We start from the raw sequence: 20829 nt of genomic DNA, 5'->3' as shown, positions 1-20829 counted from the left end.
AGTAAATCTCATTCAGCTTCAGTTTCAGGAATTTGTCAGAATAAAAAAAAGGTACAAAAACAAACAAATATATATATATGGGATATAAACACATATACGGATTCAAATAAGGACAAAATAAAAACTAGAGTTGAGGCTATAATGCATTGCGGTGCAGGCACCTCATTAAAATGCAAGAACAAAGTACTGTGAACGTGCAATTGAGGTGCGGTAACACTAGGTGGAGCTACCTGCCTGTGAACTCAGGGCAGTTGTAAACCAGATTATTGCCTGCACAAGTTTGTGCCACCAACAACTGGTGCCAAACTGACACTCAATTCCAGTCTTGTATACCTAAATGGGATACTTTAGTATCTTAGCAGAAGTTATAAGTGTTATCTCTTAGAACAAAATTCGAAAATTACCTCAACTCCACCTTCTCTCTTCTTCAGAGAGGCAGAAAGGTCGTCAACTTTGACCTCAAGCTCCTCAAGCCTGAGACACAGGGAATGTTTTTCCCTTGTCAATTCCTCAATCACCCTGAGAGAGAGAGGGAGAAAGAGAGAGAGAGTCAATAAAGTTATGGTGCAATCCGTATAGATTTTCTTTGCTGACAATGGTGACGATGGTAACAGTATGTTCGTGTTGAGTTCTGGGTCTAAGTCTTACAGTGTCAGCAACTGTACCAGCACACTTCATTAAAACTTAATGAAAGCAAAACAGAGGTTGTCCTATTCGGTTCAGGTCCTTTTGGTCCACTTATTCCTCACATCATCTTTTTGTGATCATTGACTGTCTTTTTAAATTGGACAAACTAGGTCAGCTCGGTGGTCAAGTCTAGCTTTTTTCAGCTAAGACTTCGAGCAAAAGTGAAATCCTACCTACGCCAGAACGACCTGGAAAGAGTAATCCATGCTTTTACCACATCACGCTTAGATCACTGCAAATCTCTCTATGTCGGCATTGGCCAGTCAGAGCTAAACCGCCTGCAGCTCGTCCAAAACGCAGCAGCTCGTCTACTAACTGGGACAAAGAAGCGTGAGCACATAAAGGCCACATTATACTTCTCCGACTGCGTCATGCGTTATCCGTCTGCGTCACCACGTAGACCACTCGAGCCTTTATACTTCTGCGTCGTGGTGACGGATAGGCGCTGCAATTTCCCGCCCGATCAGTAGGGGTCGCTGCGCAAGGTTGTTGTGCTTTTGGCTACAGTGAGCAATGGCGTCCGAGGGAGAAAGACTGTTGTTGTTGAAACAGTGGCCGTTTGTCACTTTTCTGTGTCCCGGAACGCAGTTTTAAGATAATTTGAGGCGAGAAATTGGCCATTTAGAGTCTAAACATGTGCTGTGTGTGTTATGATATGACGTATTTATAGTTTGGCAGCGGCGTTATCGCAGGGATCAGCTCCGCCCTCTGTGGACGCTCGGTGCTCACTGTGAGCCGGCACAGAGCAGCTTCGCTCGGCCTGTCCTGAGGACCAATCGCAGCTCTTGCCGTCTCCGTTGTCCTTTGACGGAGTGACGTTAAATATTCCGTGCAGTCGGAGACGACGCAGAGACTCTACAACAGGTTCTGCGTCGACGCAGAGGACTCTGCGTAGCCTACGCAGAGCACTTTACGCAGGAGTATAAATTGGGCTTAACTCCGGTGCTCTGCTCACTCCACTGGCTTCCAGTTAAATACAGGATTGATTTTAAGATTCTTTTATTTGTTTTTAAGTCTCCGTATGAGCTGGCCCCTGAAATACCTGTCTGACCTTGTCAAACTGCACCAGCCCTCCAGAGCCCTTAGGTCAGCTGATCAGGTGCTCTTAGACATTCCTCCATCTTTGTTCAAAACTAGAGGTGATCGAGCGTTCACAGTTGCCGTTCCCGCTCCATGGAACGCTCTACATCTCACTGTGCGGACTGCGAATTACCGCTCTACCTTTAAATCTCAGCTAAAAACGCACCTGTTCACTTTGGCCTTTGGCGGTTTTTAGTTGCTTTTATTTTTTATCCTTATCTGCTTTATTGATTTTATTGCTTTTATTGTTTTAAATATTTTTTTGGGCTAATTTTACTGTAAAGCACTTTGGTATGCCACTGGCTGTTTTAATGTGCTATATACGGTGGTATGCAAAAGTTTGGGCAGGGGTGTCCAAAACTTTTTGCATACCACTGTAAATTTGAATTCTGTAAAGTTGACATTGACATAGACACACTGTCTACTACATTGGTTCTCAAAGTGCGGCCCGGGGGCCCAAATGGCGGCCCACAGAAACATTTCTGGTGGCCCCGCAATGAATTACAGTTGATAGTTTTAATCCAGGAGGTACTAAGCTTGTTAAATGTTTATTGGACATTACTGGATACAGACCAATAAGTGTAAACAAAAATACTGAGTATTTCTATATGGTGAATTTTAGTGTATTATTGGGTTATATGCTGGTAATAAGCAGGTAGCTACAGCCCCCATTTACTAGCTATTTACCCAGTAAATATATGGTAACAGAAATGTGTTACTTGTTATTAACCTGTAATTAGAAGGTAAGAACAATGGCCAAAATACTGGGTAATTACCCAATAAATTATAAAGCGTTATTATATTAATGCTTAAATTACATTATATTAACGCTTATGTTACTTAACGCTAAACTGTAGAACTGCAATCTGGTGATTAAAATTATTACAAATGGGATTTCTTTCTGTTTTTTTTTTTTTTCCTTTGGTGGCCCTCAGTCCAATGTTGGGTTCCTAAATTGGCCCTCAGTTATCAAAACTTTGAGAACTCCTGGTCTACTATAACTGTATATTAAGGAGTCAAAGACGTGAAAGGCCAGGTCTCGATAACTGTGGGAGTTTTCACTGTAAACCTCTTAAAATATATATACAAATATAAATATTTGTAAAGGTGTAAGTTCGTCACCTGTCTTTATCAGTCAGGGTAGGCTGGGTAAGCAGTCCAGCTGAGCTCGCACACTCCTCCATCCTCTCCACCATCTCTCTCTGAAGAGCCAGACAGCGCCGAGACTCAGAGTCCGCCAGCGAGGCCATGCGTTCAGCCTCATCTCGAGCCAGCTCCGCCTCCTGAAAGCAAAGACACACACGGATGGGTAACAGTGGGTTTGACACACTAATCAGTGCAAACATGTTTAGACACTTGCACATACACGATATACACTGTTTGTACGATGAGGATCATCCGCGAGTCTCTACCTCTTGCAGTCGCTGAACTTTGGTTTCCAGGATTTCTTGAATATGGCTTATCTCCTGCTGCCGCTCTGCCAGGCAACGCTGCGGCTCTGCTTCATTCGGATTGGACAGGCTGTCGGCCGTCGGCCTAAGGAGTGAGAGTAAATATTACAGTGAGAAATATGAACGACAAGAACTGGTATAGACGATGTGTATTGTGTGTTTTTGATGAAACCTACTGTTGAATTCAAAAACTCGACTTGTTGCACACTGAAAAAAACAGCTCTTAAATTGAATAATATTTTGTCATTTTAAGAAAATAAATCTGCCAATGGGGTAAGCACGTTTTTTTTCTTGGTGAGAATACTTAAAAACTAGCTTGTAACCACTTTCAGACTGAGTCTTAAAACTCCTGTAAACGGGTCAAAAACTAGACAAAAATGTAAGAACGTTGTCCTTATCACAAGCAAAGAACCAATAATGTTTTATCTAAAATAGTGATTATTTTCTTAAGCAAATTGACTTTAGATTACAATTTCCCATTACACACACTATTCTGTGAGAGTGAGGTTATTGGCAGTGTTGCAAAGAAACGACATACATTTACTTCATGGACTTCATTACAATTTCATATACTTAGACTTTCTTATGTGATTTCTGTTTCACAACAATTAATTTTCTTTAGTTAAAATAAAATGGAAATATTTACACAGTATGAAAGTGATTTTAGCAGGGTACCAGTAAAAATATAGATATTGCACAGTTTGGATGTGATTATTAAAAAAATATATAAATATTTGCACTGTATGGAATGTAATTTAAGCAGGATAAAAATCTGTATAATAATTTATAACAATATAAGTATTGCACAGTATATAAGTATTGCACAGTATATAAGTATTGCATGAGGATGTTCTTCTTCTGGAGTCTGCGTAACCGAGGTAACACTACAAATATCTACTTTTTATGTATTTATTTATACTTTTTTTTTTTTTTTTAAATATCACCAGTAAACTGTGAAAAACCTTTACCATGAAAACAAATTCTTTCTGCTCAAAAAGACGCTCAGATTATTTTGGGGACATCCTCACAAAACATCAAATGACGTCAAACATAGTATATCAGCGATATGGACACATCATTCACACAGAGATTTTACTTGTCAAAGAGTATTTTTTACATTGTTGTTGTAGAACTTGAACTTGAACAATATAAGCAATAAAATAGAAAACAGGACGGCCTTTCGGAAACAGAAGGGTTTCTTTTATTGGCTTTTTTCCTTCCTGTGGACAACAAGCACTCATGATTTATTCATGAGTGCTGGCTTCGATCAGGACATGATTAACCTGAGTCTTTCCAAAGAGACTCCACTTCACTTAGTGCATCAGGACTGTCTGAAACATGGAGCTTCATCATCAGAACCAATGTGAGTTTTAAAAGGTGTTGTTCTTGAATTGGCCATGGTTTTATTATGGAGTCTACAGCACTTCGCGTCACAGTCACAAATGTACATTTCATTTTGGAAAATGCTAAGGATGTTGTTCATATAACATACTGAACTCACCAACAACAGTACAGACAAAATATTTGAATAAAATAAATATTTTGCAGACTGCAAATCATGTTTATGTTTTGACATGTGGCGCCACCTACTGCCGTCTACCAATCATTACAGTCAGTAGAGTCTCAGCTGCTGAGCAACCACGGGTTGCCAGTTACGTCAGAAACCGAAACCTATACCTTGGTTTTTTGAATTTGAATGTAGTAACTGTTTTTGGCCACATATGACAAATGATTATTTATTAGGTGATTCTTTAGTCAAATACTAATTTGGCTAATACTTGTACTTTCATACTGCCTAAATATAAAATAAATGAAATAAATGTAATTATTACTGTTTTCAACATCATTTTGTTTGCACAGACATGAGATATTTTTCAATTAATAAACAAATGTTTGAATGATACTGAAATGTGCACTTGCATATACACTCCCAATCAATGGATATGAATCAAAGGTGTTTTATGACTATATAGGGAACTGTAGACGTTACTGAAGCTCACAAAATTCAAAGTTATTATAATTACATTTCTAGAGCGCTTTTCTAGACACCCAAAGCGCTTTACAAATTACCCATTATTAATTAAGACATTCTCACTGGTGGTGGTAAGCTCTTGGCAGCATGGCTGCAACCATTCGTTCATGGCATGTTTTTGACCCGATGTCCCCCCATGACATGTGACCATAAATCCACATGTAGCACATCTCTAACTGATTTTTAATCTCTAACAGTTCTGCTGACACCAGTGAACGACATGAGGTCAGGACAGGAAAGAAGACTCCGTCATCCTCAAGTCTCTGACCACAACAGTCTTCACTACAGGCTGTGACAAACCCAGTGATCCAGAAGGATCCTGGTATTTAAAGACTTTTTACTTGTTATTATTTGTCATTATGTATTGTATGTTTTGGGTAACATCTACTGCACGTCTGTCCGTCCAGAGTGGATACCCTCACCTGTGGTTCTCCCTAAGGTCTCTACCTTTTTTTCCTGTTACAAGGGTTTTTTCCCTGGTCGAAGGTCTAAGGACAGAGGATGTTACCAACCCTGTGAAGTCCCGTGAGACAAACTATGTTTTGTAAACTGTGGGCTATACAAATAAAGATTGATTGATTGATTGATTTCAAACTGTGAGTTCATTGTGCTGTGTAAAGAGGTAAGAAAACCTGTGTGTGCATGGCTTCATAAATCTGAATATTTCTGTGCATGAGCACCTTCTGTTTTATACATTATGCCAACATTTCATGTGAATCCTGCACAGTTTTATAAATAGTCTGACGGAGGTATTACTGATAAAACCGGTGGGAAACGCATCATTAGGAATTAGGTTTTCACTTAAAGGTGAAGTAAGTAGTTTATAGTGCCATCTAGAGGAGAGGCTGAAATGTACAAAATCTGCTCACCCCCTCCCTTCCCTGAGCGCTACGGTATCCTCAGCTGGTCAAATGTCGTCCTCGTCGTCTTTCTCCGTGTCAGCAGATGAGGTTCGTGAGGCGAGGGAGAGGGCGGAGCTACCGCGGCCGTAGCAGACGAAGCGGAGAGAGAGGAGGCGGGACTTCTGCTACAAGTAAAGAGACGCTTGATTTGTTCTCTCGCGTTTGTCCTTACAGGCTCCGGTAGAAACATGGCGTCTCGCTGCTAACAGTGGCTATGCAACCGCGGCCCGCGACCATGTTATTTTACATGACTTTTTGAAACACAAAAATGAAACAAAAACTATTATACAGCGACTAGACAATGCAGGAGCACATAATATGTATAAAAAAAATGGATTTCGGGTTATATAAACCCATAAATACTACATATTGTCCCTTTAATTCCTAATTAAATTTTATTTAAAGAAAGAAAAATAAGACAATATTGTAAGACTGATTACTGAAAATCTCATATAAACACTGAACAACATTATTATTGAACACACTGTGTGGCTCATCATGGTGTTTGTGTGTTGGCAGAGGAAAGTGATACAGTGAGGGGCAGACAGCTGACAGACAGCTGCTGCAGCTCAAATAGTCTCCGACTCAGCAACACTGCAAACCACACAGCAGCTCCTGCCCTTTACTCTCTGAGCTGCCCTAAGACTCAAACTCGCGGCCACAGACTTGATTTGTCCACAAGTCAAAAAGATTAAGTTTTAAGGATTTCTTTGTGATATGGAGCAACAAAAGCAGATCATATTCACATTTAAGAAGCTGAAAATCAGAAAACTTCTTTTAATTCTTTATAAGAACACACACTGACTAATTGTTTACCAAATAGTTGACAATTAATTTAGTAATTGATTCATAATCAATGAATCCAGTATTTGTTTCAGCCCTAATCAAGTTATAATGAGATCTGACTTGAAACCTCCACCACATGTAGCTAGATTATAGACACACACTCACACTTTTAAAGTGTCTAATGTAAAATTATGTATATACGTGTGTATATACATTAGGGATGCAACGGTATTTTACCGAACTGTTCACTTGGAGCAGCATGGTGTGTTTGTAGTTGCAGTTTCTGTGAAGCCAGGGTTTCTAAAATTGACAGCACAAAACTTTATGTTTAATTTGTGTGGTTTTACGTTTGCCGTTTAATTTGACCTGATAGTGCACTAGTGTTTAAATAAAGTTTGTGGTTTGATTATATCTGTGCTTTTAATTCTTTTTTTTCAATGTAATATTGCCTTTTCTAGTCTGAGCAGTTTTATATTAAGATGCCAAAACAGTGCCGTTATCGTGGCTCCAAAACCGTGATGCATACCGAACAATGGGACAACTGCACCCTTGCATCCCTAATATATATATACATATAAAAATATGAATCATCATGAATATCGTCATTGCATTATCATGATGGAATATTGTGATACGATTTTAAGCTAATTTCCTACATGGTTGAACTTTTTATTCACATGACTGCCCCCATCATGACCAGAGTGGGCACTCACTGGCCCCAGGTCATTTGAGTTTGATGCCCCCCCCCTCCCCCCAACACACACACTCACACACACACACACTGTAATGGTAAACTCAATTTCTCTGTCTCTGAAGCCCAATTTATACTCCTGCGTAAAGTGCTCTGCGTAGGCTACGCAGAGTCCTCTGCGTCGACGCAGAACCTGTTGTAGAGTCTCTGCGTCGTCTACGGCTGCACGGAATATTTTTTAAGTGTCCGTCACTCCGTCAAGGGACAACGGAGACGGCAAGAGCTGCGATTGGTCCTCAGGACAGGCCGAGCGAAGCTGCTCTGTGCCGGCTCACAGTGAGCACCGAGCGTCCACAGAGGGCGGAGCTGATCACCGCCGTCTTCGTCGCTGCCGAACTATAAATACGTCATATCTTAACACACACAGCACATGTTTAGACTCTAAATGGCCAATTTCTCGCCTCAAATTATCTTAAAACTGCGTTCCGGGACACAGAAAAGTGACAAACGGCCGCTGTTTCAACAACAACAGTCTTTCTCCCTCGGACGCCATTGCTCACTGTAGCCAAAAGCACAACAACCTTGCGCAGCGACCCCTACTGACCGGGCGGGAAATTGCAGCGCCTATCCGTCACCACGACGCAGAAGTATAAAGGCTCGAGTGGTCTACGTGGTGACGCAGACGGATAACGCATTACGCAGTCGGAGAAGTATAATGTGGCCTTAAGGCGACAACTGCCCATCACCCTATACTTGCCCAACACAGAATACCTGGTCCTTTTGTGTATTGTACATTGTGTAATTAGGATGTCTAGCCTGAACGGACACCTTCCTACAACATCCGCAGGGAGTTGTGAAAACATGGCCGGGAAAGCCAGACTTCTTTGTCTATTGGAGGAATGCAAAAGGGGAGTTGCTCAGGTACTGCCTGCAAAAGCCAGACTCCCGAGGACTCCCGATACTCTGGGTCTTTCTCCAGCTAGGATCACTCCTGTGAAGATTGACCTTTTCCTTGCAAAGAAAATAAAAACTAAAAACGGCCGGCAGAAGTTTCTCTTCTTCATTCTTCACCAGCAGCAGAGAATTTCCACAACACCACACACACACACTTGACCTCCTCATCCCCTCTCTCCGTCTGCTGTCCCACACAGTCACTTCATTCTCTTCAAACACATTTCAGTCCATGCATGGCATTCCTCAGAGCTTAGGCCTTGTATTGATAGCTAGGTGAGGCTACACGCCTGCGGGCTTGCATGTGATGAGAGGGTGACTGGGTTCTGATGAACTGAGTGGACTCATGGGAAATAATCAAACTGGTGATGAAAGGAGCGTTCGTGAACCCGGACCATGAAATATCTGGAGCTGCAGGTGGAGGAGCTGCAGACTCTTTGCAGACTCTACAGCAAATTGACTCCCTTATGTCAAAAAAGTCAGCCATAGCTCTGGTCATGTCTAGGTTCATGGCCATCACGCAGATGGACGCCCCATCTTGCTTCTTCTTTGGGCTGGAGCGGAAAAATGGACAACGGAAGACCTTCCTGCTGATTTCTATAAGTCTTTCTGGTCTATACTAGGACCAGATCTGTTAGAGGTGGTTAAACGAAAGCCTAGAGACCGGAAAACTGGCTCTGAGCTGCAGGAGGGCCGCAATAACCCTGCTGCCAAAAAAGGTAGACCTGCAAGAACTAAAATACTGGAGGCCGGTCTCATTTGCTGTGCACAGATTACTAGATCCTGTCCAAAGCTCTGGCCCTTAGACTGAGAGAGGTGATGGCGTCCATCGTCCACCCTGACCAGACCTACTGTCTGCCTGGCAGGCACATTTCCAGTTCATTGGGTATAGATTGGTCTGATTTCATTAGACCAAGAAAAGGCTTTTGACCGGGTTGAACACCATTACTTGTGGCAGACTCGGGCTTCATAGCCATAGTCCGGGTTCTCTATAGTGACATGTGAGCACAGCGCAGCGAGGCAGACAGAGGCAGGCGACACACACGGACTGAACTGATATAGATACGGTTCATATGTATAAAACACAAAAACAGTGGGAGAAATGGTGGGTGTGAGTCCTTATATTTAATAAAATGGAAATGTAGTTTTAATCTCATAAATCTGCGACTTTTCTCGTATATCTGACACTTTTAATCTCGTAAGTCTCCGACTCCACAAGTTACAAATACTTTTGCACCACTTATACCACCTAGCAAGGGGCAAAAGTATCTGAAACAAGTAGAAGCAGATTTGAGGTCTTGTATCAATTGACCTGCAGTCGTGCAAGAAAATGCTCAATGATCATAGCGATGTATAGAATTTTATTAATGTTGTGCATGTTCTCAGATTACGAAACACGAACGTACAAACGTGTTTTGCACCAACTGCACCGCAACGATCGGAGCAAAAGTGTCGAGTGCATGCACAGGAAATGAAATGGATTTGTGAACCTGTAGCCCCTATTTTGTGTTAACAAGGTATACAAAAAACATGTACAACTTCAAATTTACGGTTAAACATTTGTGACTTTAGTGTGTGTGCACATGTGAAATCTGCAGTTAAATGTGCTTGTGACTTTTGCACCAAATATACCTTCATAGTCTTCGTCTTTTACCATTGTTTGGTTTTTTTACCAAACGTGGAGAGGTTTTTATCAAGCAGATTTTTTATTCTGGATTTTAAATACACACACCAACACAAGAACAAATGCCAGCTTTTAAACTTTGTTTTAGGGCAGGCCAAAATGGCCATGCTGCTCCAAGTGAACGGTTTCGGTAAAATACTGTTGCATCCCTAATATATATACACACATATATATATAATGTATTTTAACTGAAGGAGAAAGGTGAAGGATGGTTTTATTGTTGAACCTGTCACTGTTTTTTATCAATATGATGAAGTCCAGACTGCTCATTGATTTTAATTATTACATTCAGATGATTTCTTTTGAAAAAAAAACAGGAAAATAAAGTTGAAAATAAAAAAAATCATAATCTATCTCTCTCTCTCACAGCTGCGAACAGAGCATCATGTCTGATCTTTAAAGGTCACATAGAGTGGTCCTGTTGCACATAAATGTTAGTTATGGAGGTCTACTTACATATATTAACTTGTTTTTATGGTCAAAAACCTCCTAGTTGCTGTAAACTAGCCGATAGAAATCCTCTTTTCTGACAGTGTTTTTCTGCTGCGAGATTTCAGAGTGAACTTTCACCCCCAGAAGACAGAGTCTTGCGATTGGCCAGTACTATCCAGCACATCCGTTCTCAGAAGCGCAGCGCCCCCCTCTGGAACGGCGGATGCACTGCTCCTCATTATCAAAACATTGTTTTAACAGTGTTTAAAAATAGCTTCTTCACGACTCCCCGCCGCAGTCCCTTTTATGACTTTAAACCGGAGTCAGACCCAGAGTCAGAAGACACTGTTGCTCGTGAAACACCTCCACAACGGACGTTATTCTTCTTCTGCGGTTCAATGTACGTAACCGGATGTGTCCGGACTAGTGCCCGGAGCAGGACGATCGGTTGTTCAGGAGAACCGCTGTTTACGTAACTATTACGGGATTTTCAGTGATCTCGTTGAGCCCCGAGATTACAATAAAACACAACGTTCTCAGCAATGGCTGAACTGTTTGTTTCGAACCGTCAGGGCTTCGTAAACAAGGTAATGACGCAGATACACACCAAAAAAAACAGCGATAATAGGAACTTCCGGTCTAGTTCCGCTTTAATCGATGGTCCACCACTTTGATTCATGTCAGCTCAGCATTAAAATCACCGATTCGCGGCCTTCACAGACCAACAGAACAGTAATTAGAGAGAGCGTGAAGTTAGAAGTGAACCTCTAGGTAGAAGTTAGAACTACTTACATTGCTTGGTCCAGAATCTGCTGTTTGTCCTCGAGCTCCTTCTTCAAACTCTCCACTTCGACCTTCAGCTCGATGTTCTGGAACAGAAATTCATGAAACAAACTATTACAACAAGTTGCAGAGGAAAAAAAAAGCTATTTGTTAGATTGTGTTGTCAGTGATTTAGGTAGATGATTTTTGATTATCAGCATTTAGTAGTTTTGTTTAATATATATTGTACGTTTTTGTTATTTAATGTGATTGCTTTGGGCAAGTAATTTATATCAGATGACTGGTAAGGGACCAGAATGCATCTGGGTCTGTCTATGGTTTATTACCAGAGGCAGAGAGGCAGGATGTCAAAATAAACAATCAGCTACATTGGACATAATACTTATGTTGTGTACAGTAGTGGATTTGATTGTTTCTCAACAAACAGCTATTCAATTAAACTATAGCTTCAGCTTGAGCTGGGCAAAAATCAAATATCCAATTTTTTTCACACAAAACTCTTTGTGAAAATAATTTTTTTCTTTCTCATAAACAAACTACAAATTAGCAATCAATTTTGGTTCCATTTTGTTTTTATTTGGCCATATTTTATGTTAATACAAGTCTCAAAAACAAGCATATGAACAAGATGCCAAGCCCCGTCATTGTAAACAACAAAAATATACATATTCAGCAAACTTTCTACTGGCTTCAAACAATGTCCTGACTTAGGGAACTTATCTTAATGGGGAGGGAAAAAAAAAATCCTCCTAAAACACATGTATGAGAATTAATACAATTGATTTACTAGCCAGCCCTAGTTTTAAAATAGCCTGGGATTAGCATGATAATAGGAGAGGATACGTCTCATGCACTCAGCAGCACTATCTATTACAGTTACAGTAGATGGCGCTCAGCGACAACCAACTAAGCTAAACCTCAATGATAATATCTGCAGGTTCACATTATTTTACTACTTTCCTGATAAGTTCTGCATTTAATACTAGACCATTTGGTTAAATACATGTTTGTTTTTGTTATCTTTTGGACATATGGGTCTGCCTGTCTAATTTCCCAGTTACAGCCCATGGCCAAGAGGAAGCTGGGTCTCCAGTTTAAATCCCAGGATAGGTCAAGGCACGCAAACCCCAAGTGTTGCCCCCTGCTCCTGTGCCCGGCTGTTGTGTTTAGGTCCTTTTGTCAACGATTAAACAACTTGCAATATGTGCTATTCTTATGGAAACAAAATTAGCTTGTCAAGTCTCATGTGCTGACCCTGAATCTCAATGGGTTTATAAATAGCTGTTGGGGATATGAGCACCTGCTCTATCTATCTCCTCCTCCTCAACCCCCTCCCTGCCCCGGCAACACCAACATTTTTAACTTCTGGCTCCGAAAGCTACAACAGACTGGACTCAACTGGCCTCCGATCATTCACATGCGTGTATCTAATTGCAGTGATTTTTCCGTACATTAGATTGAAATCCCAGCAGTGTTATTTCATGTGTTTCTATGTGCAGACCGGTCAGATTACTGATACACTGACAAACAGCACAAGTGTTGCTGCTTACAACGACATGCATACATGCATTCAGTAACAAGCGTGCAGGCATGCATGCTGGCATAAAGGCTCCCGGGCAGAAATAACGTGGGTCATTGGGTCTACGATGGAAAATAGGTCAGACAGTGACAATGCAGTGTGAAAGCAAACTGGGACTGGCTGAATGTTACAACCCCCAATTGAATCCCAATCTTATGACCTTAGTGTTGCAAAGCTATGTTGTGTTGTGTTGCAAATGGTTTTTTTTTTTATTCAACTGACAACGCCTTCCAACAGAGATGCAATTCTCTTCAGACAAATAGAGCTTCAGTAGATGAGGTCACACAATTAAAGTGATGCCATTGACAATAATGCTGTAATGCATTACTGGCAATGGAGAGAATTTTGTTCAATTATTCAATCAAACAGGATAGATTTGAAACCAAAAAAAAGATTTGAGGACAAAAAACACTAAGTTTAAAAAACATTTTTTTGAGATCAAAACAGAACAGGTTGCATAAGAAAAACAAATATGAGAGAATATATTTCTTCAAATTCAATCAAAACTAATGTTTGTAAGTAAAAACATTAAAAACCATTTTGCTTATAAATCAGTCCTCTTTGCTTTCAAGTTAAAAACCTTTGCTTATAAATTAGTCCTCTTTGTTTGCAGCTTCAAAAGTTTCGGTTGCGAATTCAACAGCACTTGATGGGCGGGGCCTACGCAGGTGGATGGGAGAAGAGTTTCTATTGGTTGGTTTGACCTGACTCCTGTGCAGCTACCTGCATCACACCCTCTTCTCCCCTGTGATGTGCTGCTCCAACGTATGGCTGTGATTAAAACATTTAGTGTTGCATGGTACTCTCTGTGCCAAAACGTCACGGTTCCTACACAACAGTACTACCATGGATTACTAAACTACAGCTGAACGCGGTGCCGGTTTCCACGGTGTCGCGGACTGCCACCGTGAACTTGAGCCAGGAGGAGTGGCGGACTGCCGGGTCCTGGCTCCGGGTCCCGGGTCCCGGCTCGAGCTCCCGGCGGTAGTCCGCTACACAATGGAAACTGGCACCGCGTTCGGCTGCGACTCTGTTCAGGCTGTGACGAGCAGTGACAACCATGTTGCTGCTAATCAGTGTGCTTGCAGCAGCAGGGCAATATAATTCATTACTTGTGTTGTTGTTGTTGTTGTTGTTGTTGTTGTGAATGTACGGTACACTGTATGTGTCGAACGGAGATATGTTTTATGCGGACCAGAGTTTGCGTCTTTGGTGCGGATCAGAGTTCGGTTGCGCATTCACAGGAATGATGAGCCTGGTTATGTTTGGTCTACTGAGAGCAGTGCTCGTTGTACAGTCTAGCAGCTGCAGGGAGGAACGACCTGCGATAACGCTCTCCTTCAGACATTTAGGATGTTTTAGTCTGTCCGGCCTGTTCTTGTCCGCAGCTGTGATACCACTGCCCCCGGCAAACCACTCCATAAAAGATGGCTGATGCCACTACTGAGTCGTAGAAGGTCTTAAGGAGTTCACACTGCACTCCTCCAAAAGCACAGCAGCATGATCAGACCAGTCCAGTTTATTGTTAATGTGAACACCCATGTATTTGTAAGATGTTGTAATACCATCTCAATGTCCATGGATGTTCACCGGTGTTGGAAGAGAGTGTCGTCTCCTGTAGAAGTGCCCCCACCAGTTCCTTATATATTGCATAATTTCTTTTTTTTCAAAAGCTTTCTCTGCTAATATGGTACTGTGAGCAAGCAACTCACATGAAATACAGAGCTCTATAGCTAACTGGTGCAGCTAAAAAAACGGAATATTGTCCTTGTTAAATAAAACATTTTTTTTAATTATAAGATGTCCATATTCAACTAATTGTTTGTTTTCTCTGTGGAAGAATCCACAGAAAGTTCAAAGTTCTATTGGCGGTGACCTAGAGCCTCTAGGTTAGAGGCTGAGATGCCTAATGTACAACGCAACAACCACAGACGAGTGCACTCAACCATCATTTTTTTCATCACAAATAGTTCATTCATTCACAGATTAATTCTCGGACTCACCCTCTTGTGCACATCGTCGCTGCTCTCCTCAAACTTCTGCTGAATCTTCTCCTCCAGGAAGTAGATCCGAAGCTTCAGGCTGAAGTTCTCCTTCTTCAGGTCATTCAGGTGCTGCGAGATAGTGCGATAACCAGGGAAACCGCCGTTAGACATGGTGACGGGCAGCAGCTCTTTTCCTATGGGGCACTGCAGCCCCACATTTGCCGCAACGTCATTTGTGGAAAAATCCAAGCAAGGAGAACAGTTGAAAAACATAGACGACATGAGCTGCGGCGACTGGACGACATAAACTCAGCTCTCTGCTCAGATCTCCCACTGCCACATATCAACAAACACCAACAAGAACAGAGAGTTGGTCTAAAGCTAAAGTGGGCATGAGCCCCACTAAGATTGGATCTGTTACAGGAGATGGTACACAGGCAGGCAGGGGATTATGGGAGATAGGAGAGGGGGGGGGGGGGTCGAGGGGTTTCCTTTTTTACCATGACGAGGTCATGCCAAGAATCTGAGACATGAGTGTGTGTGTGTTGTGTGTGTGTGTTGGGGGGGGGGGCATTTTATGCCAGAACACTATCCAAAAACACTTCAACTGTGTCGCCTACGCCTGCATTAAGACTGTAAAACACCCGTCCGATACACGTGCATACTAATACACGTGTATTAGTAGTAGTAGTACTAGTACACCAAATAATAAAGTGTGACAGGTGATAAGTGTCATGCCACATGCGAACGCAGCAGACGCCTGTGTGCACGCTCGTCTCAATGTACCGACACCTAGCTTTTTGTTTTATTTAAATGATTATTGTATGTGCACACTGTCCTTTTAAAGGTGAAGTAAGTAGTTTATAGTGCCATCTGGAGGAGAGGCTGAAATTTACAAAATCTGCTCACCCCCTCCCTTCCCTGAGCGCTACGGTGTCCTCAGCTGGTCAAATGTCGTCCTCGTCGTCTTTCTCCGTGTCAGCAGATGAGGTTCGTGAGGCGAGGGAGAGGGCGGAGCTACCGCGGCCGTAGCAGACGAAGCGGAGAGAGTGGAGGCGGGACTTCAGCTACAAGTAAAGAGACGCTTGATTTGTTCTCTCGCGTTTGTCCTTACAGGCTCCGGTAGAAACATGGCGTCTCGCTGCTAACAGTGGCTATGCAACCGCGGCCCGCGACCGTGTTATTTTACATGACTTTTTGAAACACTACGAAAAAGAAACAAAAACTATTATACAGCGACTAGACAATGCAGGAGCACATAATATGTATAAAAAAGTGGATTTTGGGTCATATAAACCCATAAATACTACATATTGTACCTTTAAGATCTGCTTATGCTCAAAATTCAACCCTTTCAAGAATGATGACGTGGTATTCATTTATGATCATCTACTGCCTCGGCGATGCTGGAAAATAGGAAGAGTTCAGGAAATATTTTTCCGGACGAGACGGGAGAGTCCGCTCATGCGATATTCAGCTGCCATACAGTTTACTTTATATGTGATTATAATCATATAACCTTGAACTGAATTCAATTACTCTGCTGAAGAACACGTCCATGCTCATCACTACGTCGACCTGCACCACAACCGGTTCTCGCATCAGTCTCTCTTGGTAATACTTGCAGCTACAAGGTCCTCTCGGTGCGCAGGTGTCACGGTCAGGAATGAGCCCTCGCTATTTGATTTCCAAAAACACTACGCAGTGTGTGTCTGTATGCTCATGTAGTCATTGTAATTGTACTCAACAGTCACACGTGGTCTTCACGTCACATATTTGAGGGCGTAGTTCACCTGTCACACATAGGTGCATGTGCAACAACGCGTGTGCAGCGTCTGTGTGACACATACGTGACGCCCGTCTGTCCATTGAAAGTGAATGGAATTTACACGCGCACATGCAGAGGTTTGATGTCATCGCATTGGCGCTTTGCACACGTTTTTAGTGTGTGTGTGTGTGAGTGTGTGTGTTCACCGTTGAATGAAGATGGACAAGGAAAAACCGCAGAACAACAACAACACAGTAGTTGTCTGAGATGACGACGTGACGCCAGCACCCCGAACCTCTTATTAACCTTCCATCATCTTATGGGGTGAGTTTTCATTAATGTCATGAATCTACGTAATGTTAGTGTTCATTCAAAGTCACATACAGGGATTAAAACAGGTTTTGTCTTTTAATCACAGTTTTAGAACGATATGTCGCTGCATTGTTATTAACTAGCTTCAGGGCCGGGACAAACGTGTAGGGCTGCAACTAATGATTATTTTTCCTAACTAATCACGATTATCTTCATTAGCACCTATTTTGGATTTAAGTTTAGACTCACACGTGCTTTAATTATCACAATTAAATACCTTTACAATTTATTATAAATACTAGTGCCGACAGGGGCTGAAATGAAGTATGTCAAAGGAGCTTCGCCTGTAATTCACTGATTACTGCCGTAAAGTACGCATTAACGTAAGTGAACTCGCGTGCGCTAAGCAAGCTTTTTACATGATTGTCCGACTGATAGACGTATGACACAAATGTATTTGCATCATAGGCTGATGGTTAATGAATAAATGAGCGTGTGAAAAATATCTACGAGGTATCAACATTATTTGTGAACGCACTTCTCTGCGATACGTGATGATTCAGTGGCTCCGGGGTGTCGGCGTTTAAGTTTTGTGAATTTTGCATGCGCCATAATTTGTGAGTTCTTCTTCTCTGCTTCCTCGCGGGATGCAAAGAGTGAGCAATACTGCCCCCCACTTCCTGTAGCTATAGTTCTGGATAGCGAGAGTGTGTGTTTGGCCGTGTTTGTTTACACCGCAGTTACAGGTGAGCATGAAGCAGCCGGCGTGTGATTTACAACAACAAAAATGTTTTGTAGTTGACATAATCGATTACGTCGACTAATTGTTGCAGCCCTAAACATGTGCTTGAATCATGTGTGAATGATACGGATTTGTGTATGAAGTATTGACTGTGATGCTAATGACTTAGCAACTAGCTCACAGTTAGCACATCATCAGCTCATTCAGTAACAGACTGATCCATCCACACTACACCACAGAGCCACTTCAATGTATTTCATTAGTGCCTGCAGCGGCAAGGCAGTTTGATTTGATATTAGAAATATGTGTCTATATTTGATCCTTCTCCTTTAAAGGGACACTATGTAGTATTTATGGGTTTATATAACCCATAAATCCACTTTTTTATACATATTATGTGCTCCTGCATTGTCTAGTCGCTGTATAATAGTTTTTGTTTCATTTTCGTAGTGTTTCAAAAAGTCATGTAAAATAACATGGTCGCGGGCCGCGGTTGCATAGCCACTGTTAGCAGCGAGACGCCATGTTTCTACCGGAGCCTGTAAGGACAAACGCGAGAGAACAAATCAAGCGTCTCTTTACTAGTAGCAGAAGTCCCGCCTCCTCTCTCTCCGCTTCGTCTGCTACGGCCGCGGTAGCTCCGCCCTCTCCCTCGCCTCACGAACCTCATCTGCTGACACGGAGAAAGACGACGAGGACGACATTTGACCGGCTGAGGATACCGTAGCGCTCAGGGAAGGGAGGGGGTGAGCAGAGGAGCAGTTCTTTGTTGTAAATTTCAGCCTCTCCTCTAGATGGCACTATAAACTACTTACTTCCCCTTTAAGTATATGTAGTATATTTTGTTTTTCATTTTTATCAAACAACAAAAACAGATGATGGAAATATGACTACACGAGTGTAAGGACAATAAATGATAACAGAAAAAGCCAACCCCCCCCCCCTCCTATATATTTTTCAAGTTATGTCATTTAAAATTATTTCAAGTTATTATATCCAATTTTTTATGTATTCTGTGTAGCAGTGTAGCTCACAACAATAGTATCTGTGCTCATACAGAGCAGGGTGTGGTTTCACTGACAGCTTAGACCAGGTGGGGGTTGTTCTATGTAAATGTGATGATTCTGTCTCTTTGCTCTCAGAAGGTGTAAATGTTTGAGGCTAAAATTCTCCCTAAAGCAGTTTGAGGAGTGCCTACATTCAAATGACCACATCTTCAAATATTATGATTTACATGTGTTAGACATTGTTGGAAAGCTTAGAAATCACACTTTCAGAATCTGTAAATAACTCAAAATGTTATTCGGTAGACTTGTGCCTGGTTTTGCCGTGGCTGGCCACATAAGCCTACTTGAAATTATCAGTCATCCTGATGAAATCACTTTTCACTCCTGCGTTGAGACAGTTTCTGACCACAGGGAGGAGCCAACACTCCACCTGAGCCCCTTCACAGTGAACTGCGGCCGGTCCTGGCACTATTTAAAGAAGCTATTGCCCAGCAGCTGTCACCAAGGAATTCTTGTGTTGGGAAGACGACCATCACATATGCCGGGGCCATCCAAAGTGTTGGCAAATACCATGGAAATGAGAGAATGCACATCACAACTACACATGCAAATGCAACATGTGGCTGAATTCAGGAGCACGTGTTGGGTTCACATGGTGCTGCCGAGAAAAGAACAAATATACGTAGAGAAACAGCGCTTTATAAATAAAGACGCGCAGACAAATACAAGCAAACACACACATGGACATGTTTAAAATCCTGTCTGGATTGAGACCTTCACTGGCTCTGGGTGTCACACGAAAAAAAACCAAAGTAACATTTGTCATGGATTGAAACCTCACTTTGTAAAACAATGATAGAGACCACAAGATGATGACTGTGGATCTGTGTAAAATAACCACACATCTGCTTCTCGTAGGGTCGTATCCATCAGACTGTCAGGTCTGTAAAAAAAGTAGCTATTTGCGTCAATAAATCACAGCTTCATTAATGTATTTAGGAAGTTAAAAGAGTGGTAACAAGCTTTTTTTAAATAGCAACTTAACACTATTCATGCTAGAGCCACATCCCTGTGTCGAAATTATGCATTTGAAATGACTGGAGGAAGGAAGGAAGCTGCTCTGGAATTGCTTTCATACTTAAGGTAATAGACCTCGATCAACTAATTGTGAGTGAGTAACTTTATATACGTGTCTATTAAAGAACGGGTGGTGGATTCTCTCTGATGTTGCCGTTTTATTTGAAATAGTTGTCTTAATAGTTGTCTTTTATCTGCAACTTGGTGTAATATTTGTGCTGCTCGGTATCCAGGATAAATCACCACCAAAAGGGTTATTAATTGATGAATCAATTGGATTTTTCATACAAAGATTAAATAAACTAATATAAATATATGAAATAATTTTTTTTACTTTGTATTTACAGTAATGCAACCAAGTCACAAACCACAACATTTCTTTCAGGGCGATTTTTTTTTTTGCTTCACTGGCATAAATATTTGTCTTCATCAAAAGTGTGTCGACTATATCAGGTATATAGATATGTATTTTTCCCCAGCTCCACTAGTTTACATGCTGATGTGTCCATGGGCACCCCTGTATACATTTTCATGATTTTCCTTTATGAATCAATGGTTGTTTGGATGAAGAAATTTCAGTTAAATATATCATATAGGAGACAAACACGGTGATAACTCCACGTTGCCCCTTCTGATACGGCGTGAATGGGTATGAAAGACGAGTGCTAGAAATTGTGGATGAATGGATTTGAATGGCAATAGTGCTTTAGTGCTATAGTGTAAAGCAGCTTTGAATGGTCATCGAGACTTGTGCTACATAGTTACAGACCACGTACCATTTACCATTAATCCTTAGTCCACATTGCACAGACAAAGTGAGGAAAACTCAACTTCATTACATAAAAACAAGACACAGAAATAGACATTAAAGGTCCAGGTT

General features: G+C 41.6%; 1 protein-coding gene across 3 annotated transcripts in view; it reads right to left on the bottom strand.

Moving 5' to 3' along the window:
• The window catches only part of pde4dip (phosphodiesterase 4D interacting protein), a 63360-nt gene extending 47950 nt beyond the window's left edge, over positions 1 to 15410 (bottom strand). For all 3 annotated transcript variants that reach the window (XM_083887825.1, XM_083887826.1, XM_083887827.1), the window contains exons 1-5: positions 15062 to 15410; positions 11489 to 11565; positions 3180 to 3303; positions 2890 to 3050; positions 405 to 519 (exon numbers count right to left, since the gene is read on the bottom strand). In XM_083887825.1, coding sequence (XP_083743951.1) covers positions 405 to 519; positions 2890 to 3050; positions 3180 to 3303; positions 11489 to 11565; positions 15062 to 15325 — 741 coding nt within the window. In that variant the 5' untranslated portion in view covers positions 15326 to 15410. The remainder of the gene's footprint in view (positions 1 to 404; positions 520 to 2889; positions 3051 to 3179; positions 3304 to 11488; positions 11566 to 15061) is intronic.
• Positions 15411 to 20829: the final 5419 nt, after the last annotated feature.

The sequence above is a fragment of the Microchirus variegatus genome (assembly GCF_963457635.1).
Source record: "Microchirus variegatus genome assembly, chromosome: 4".
NCBI classification, from domain to species: domain Eukaryota; kingdom Metazoa; phylum Chordata; class Actinopteri; order Pleuronectiformes; family Soleidae; genus Microchirus; species Microchirus variegatus.
This window is presented reverse-complemented; position numbering and strand designations above follow the sequence as displayed.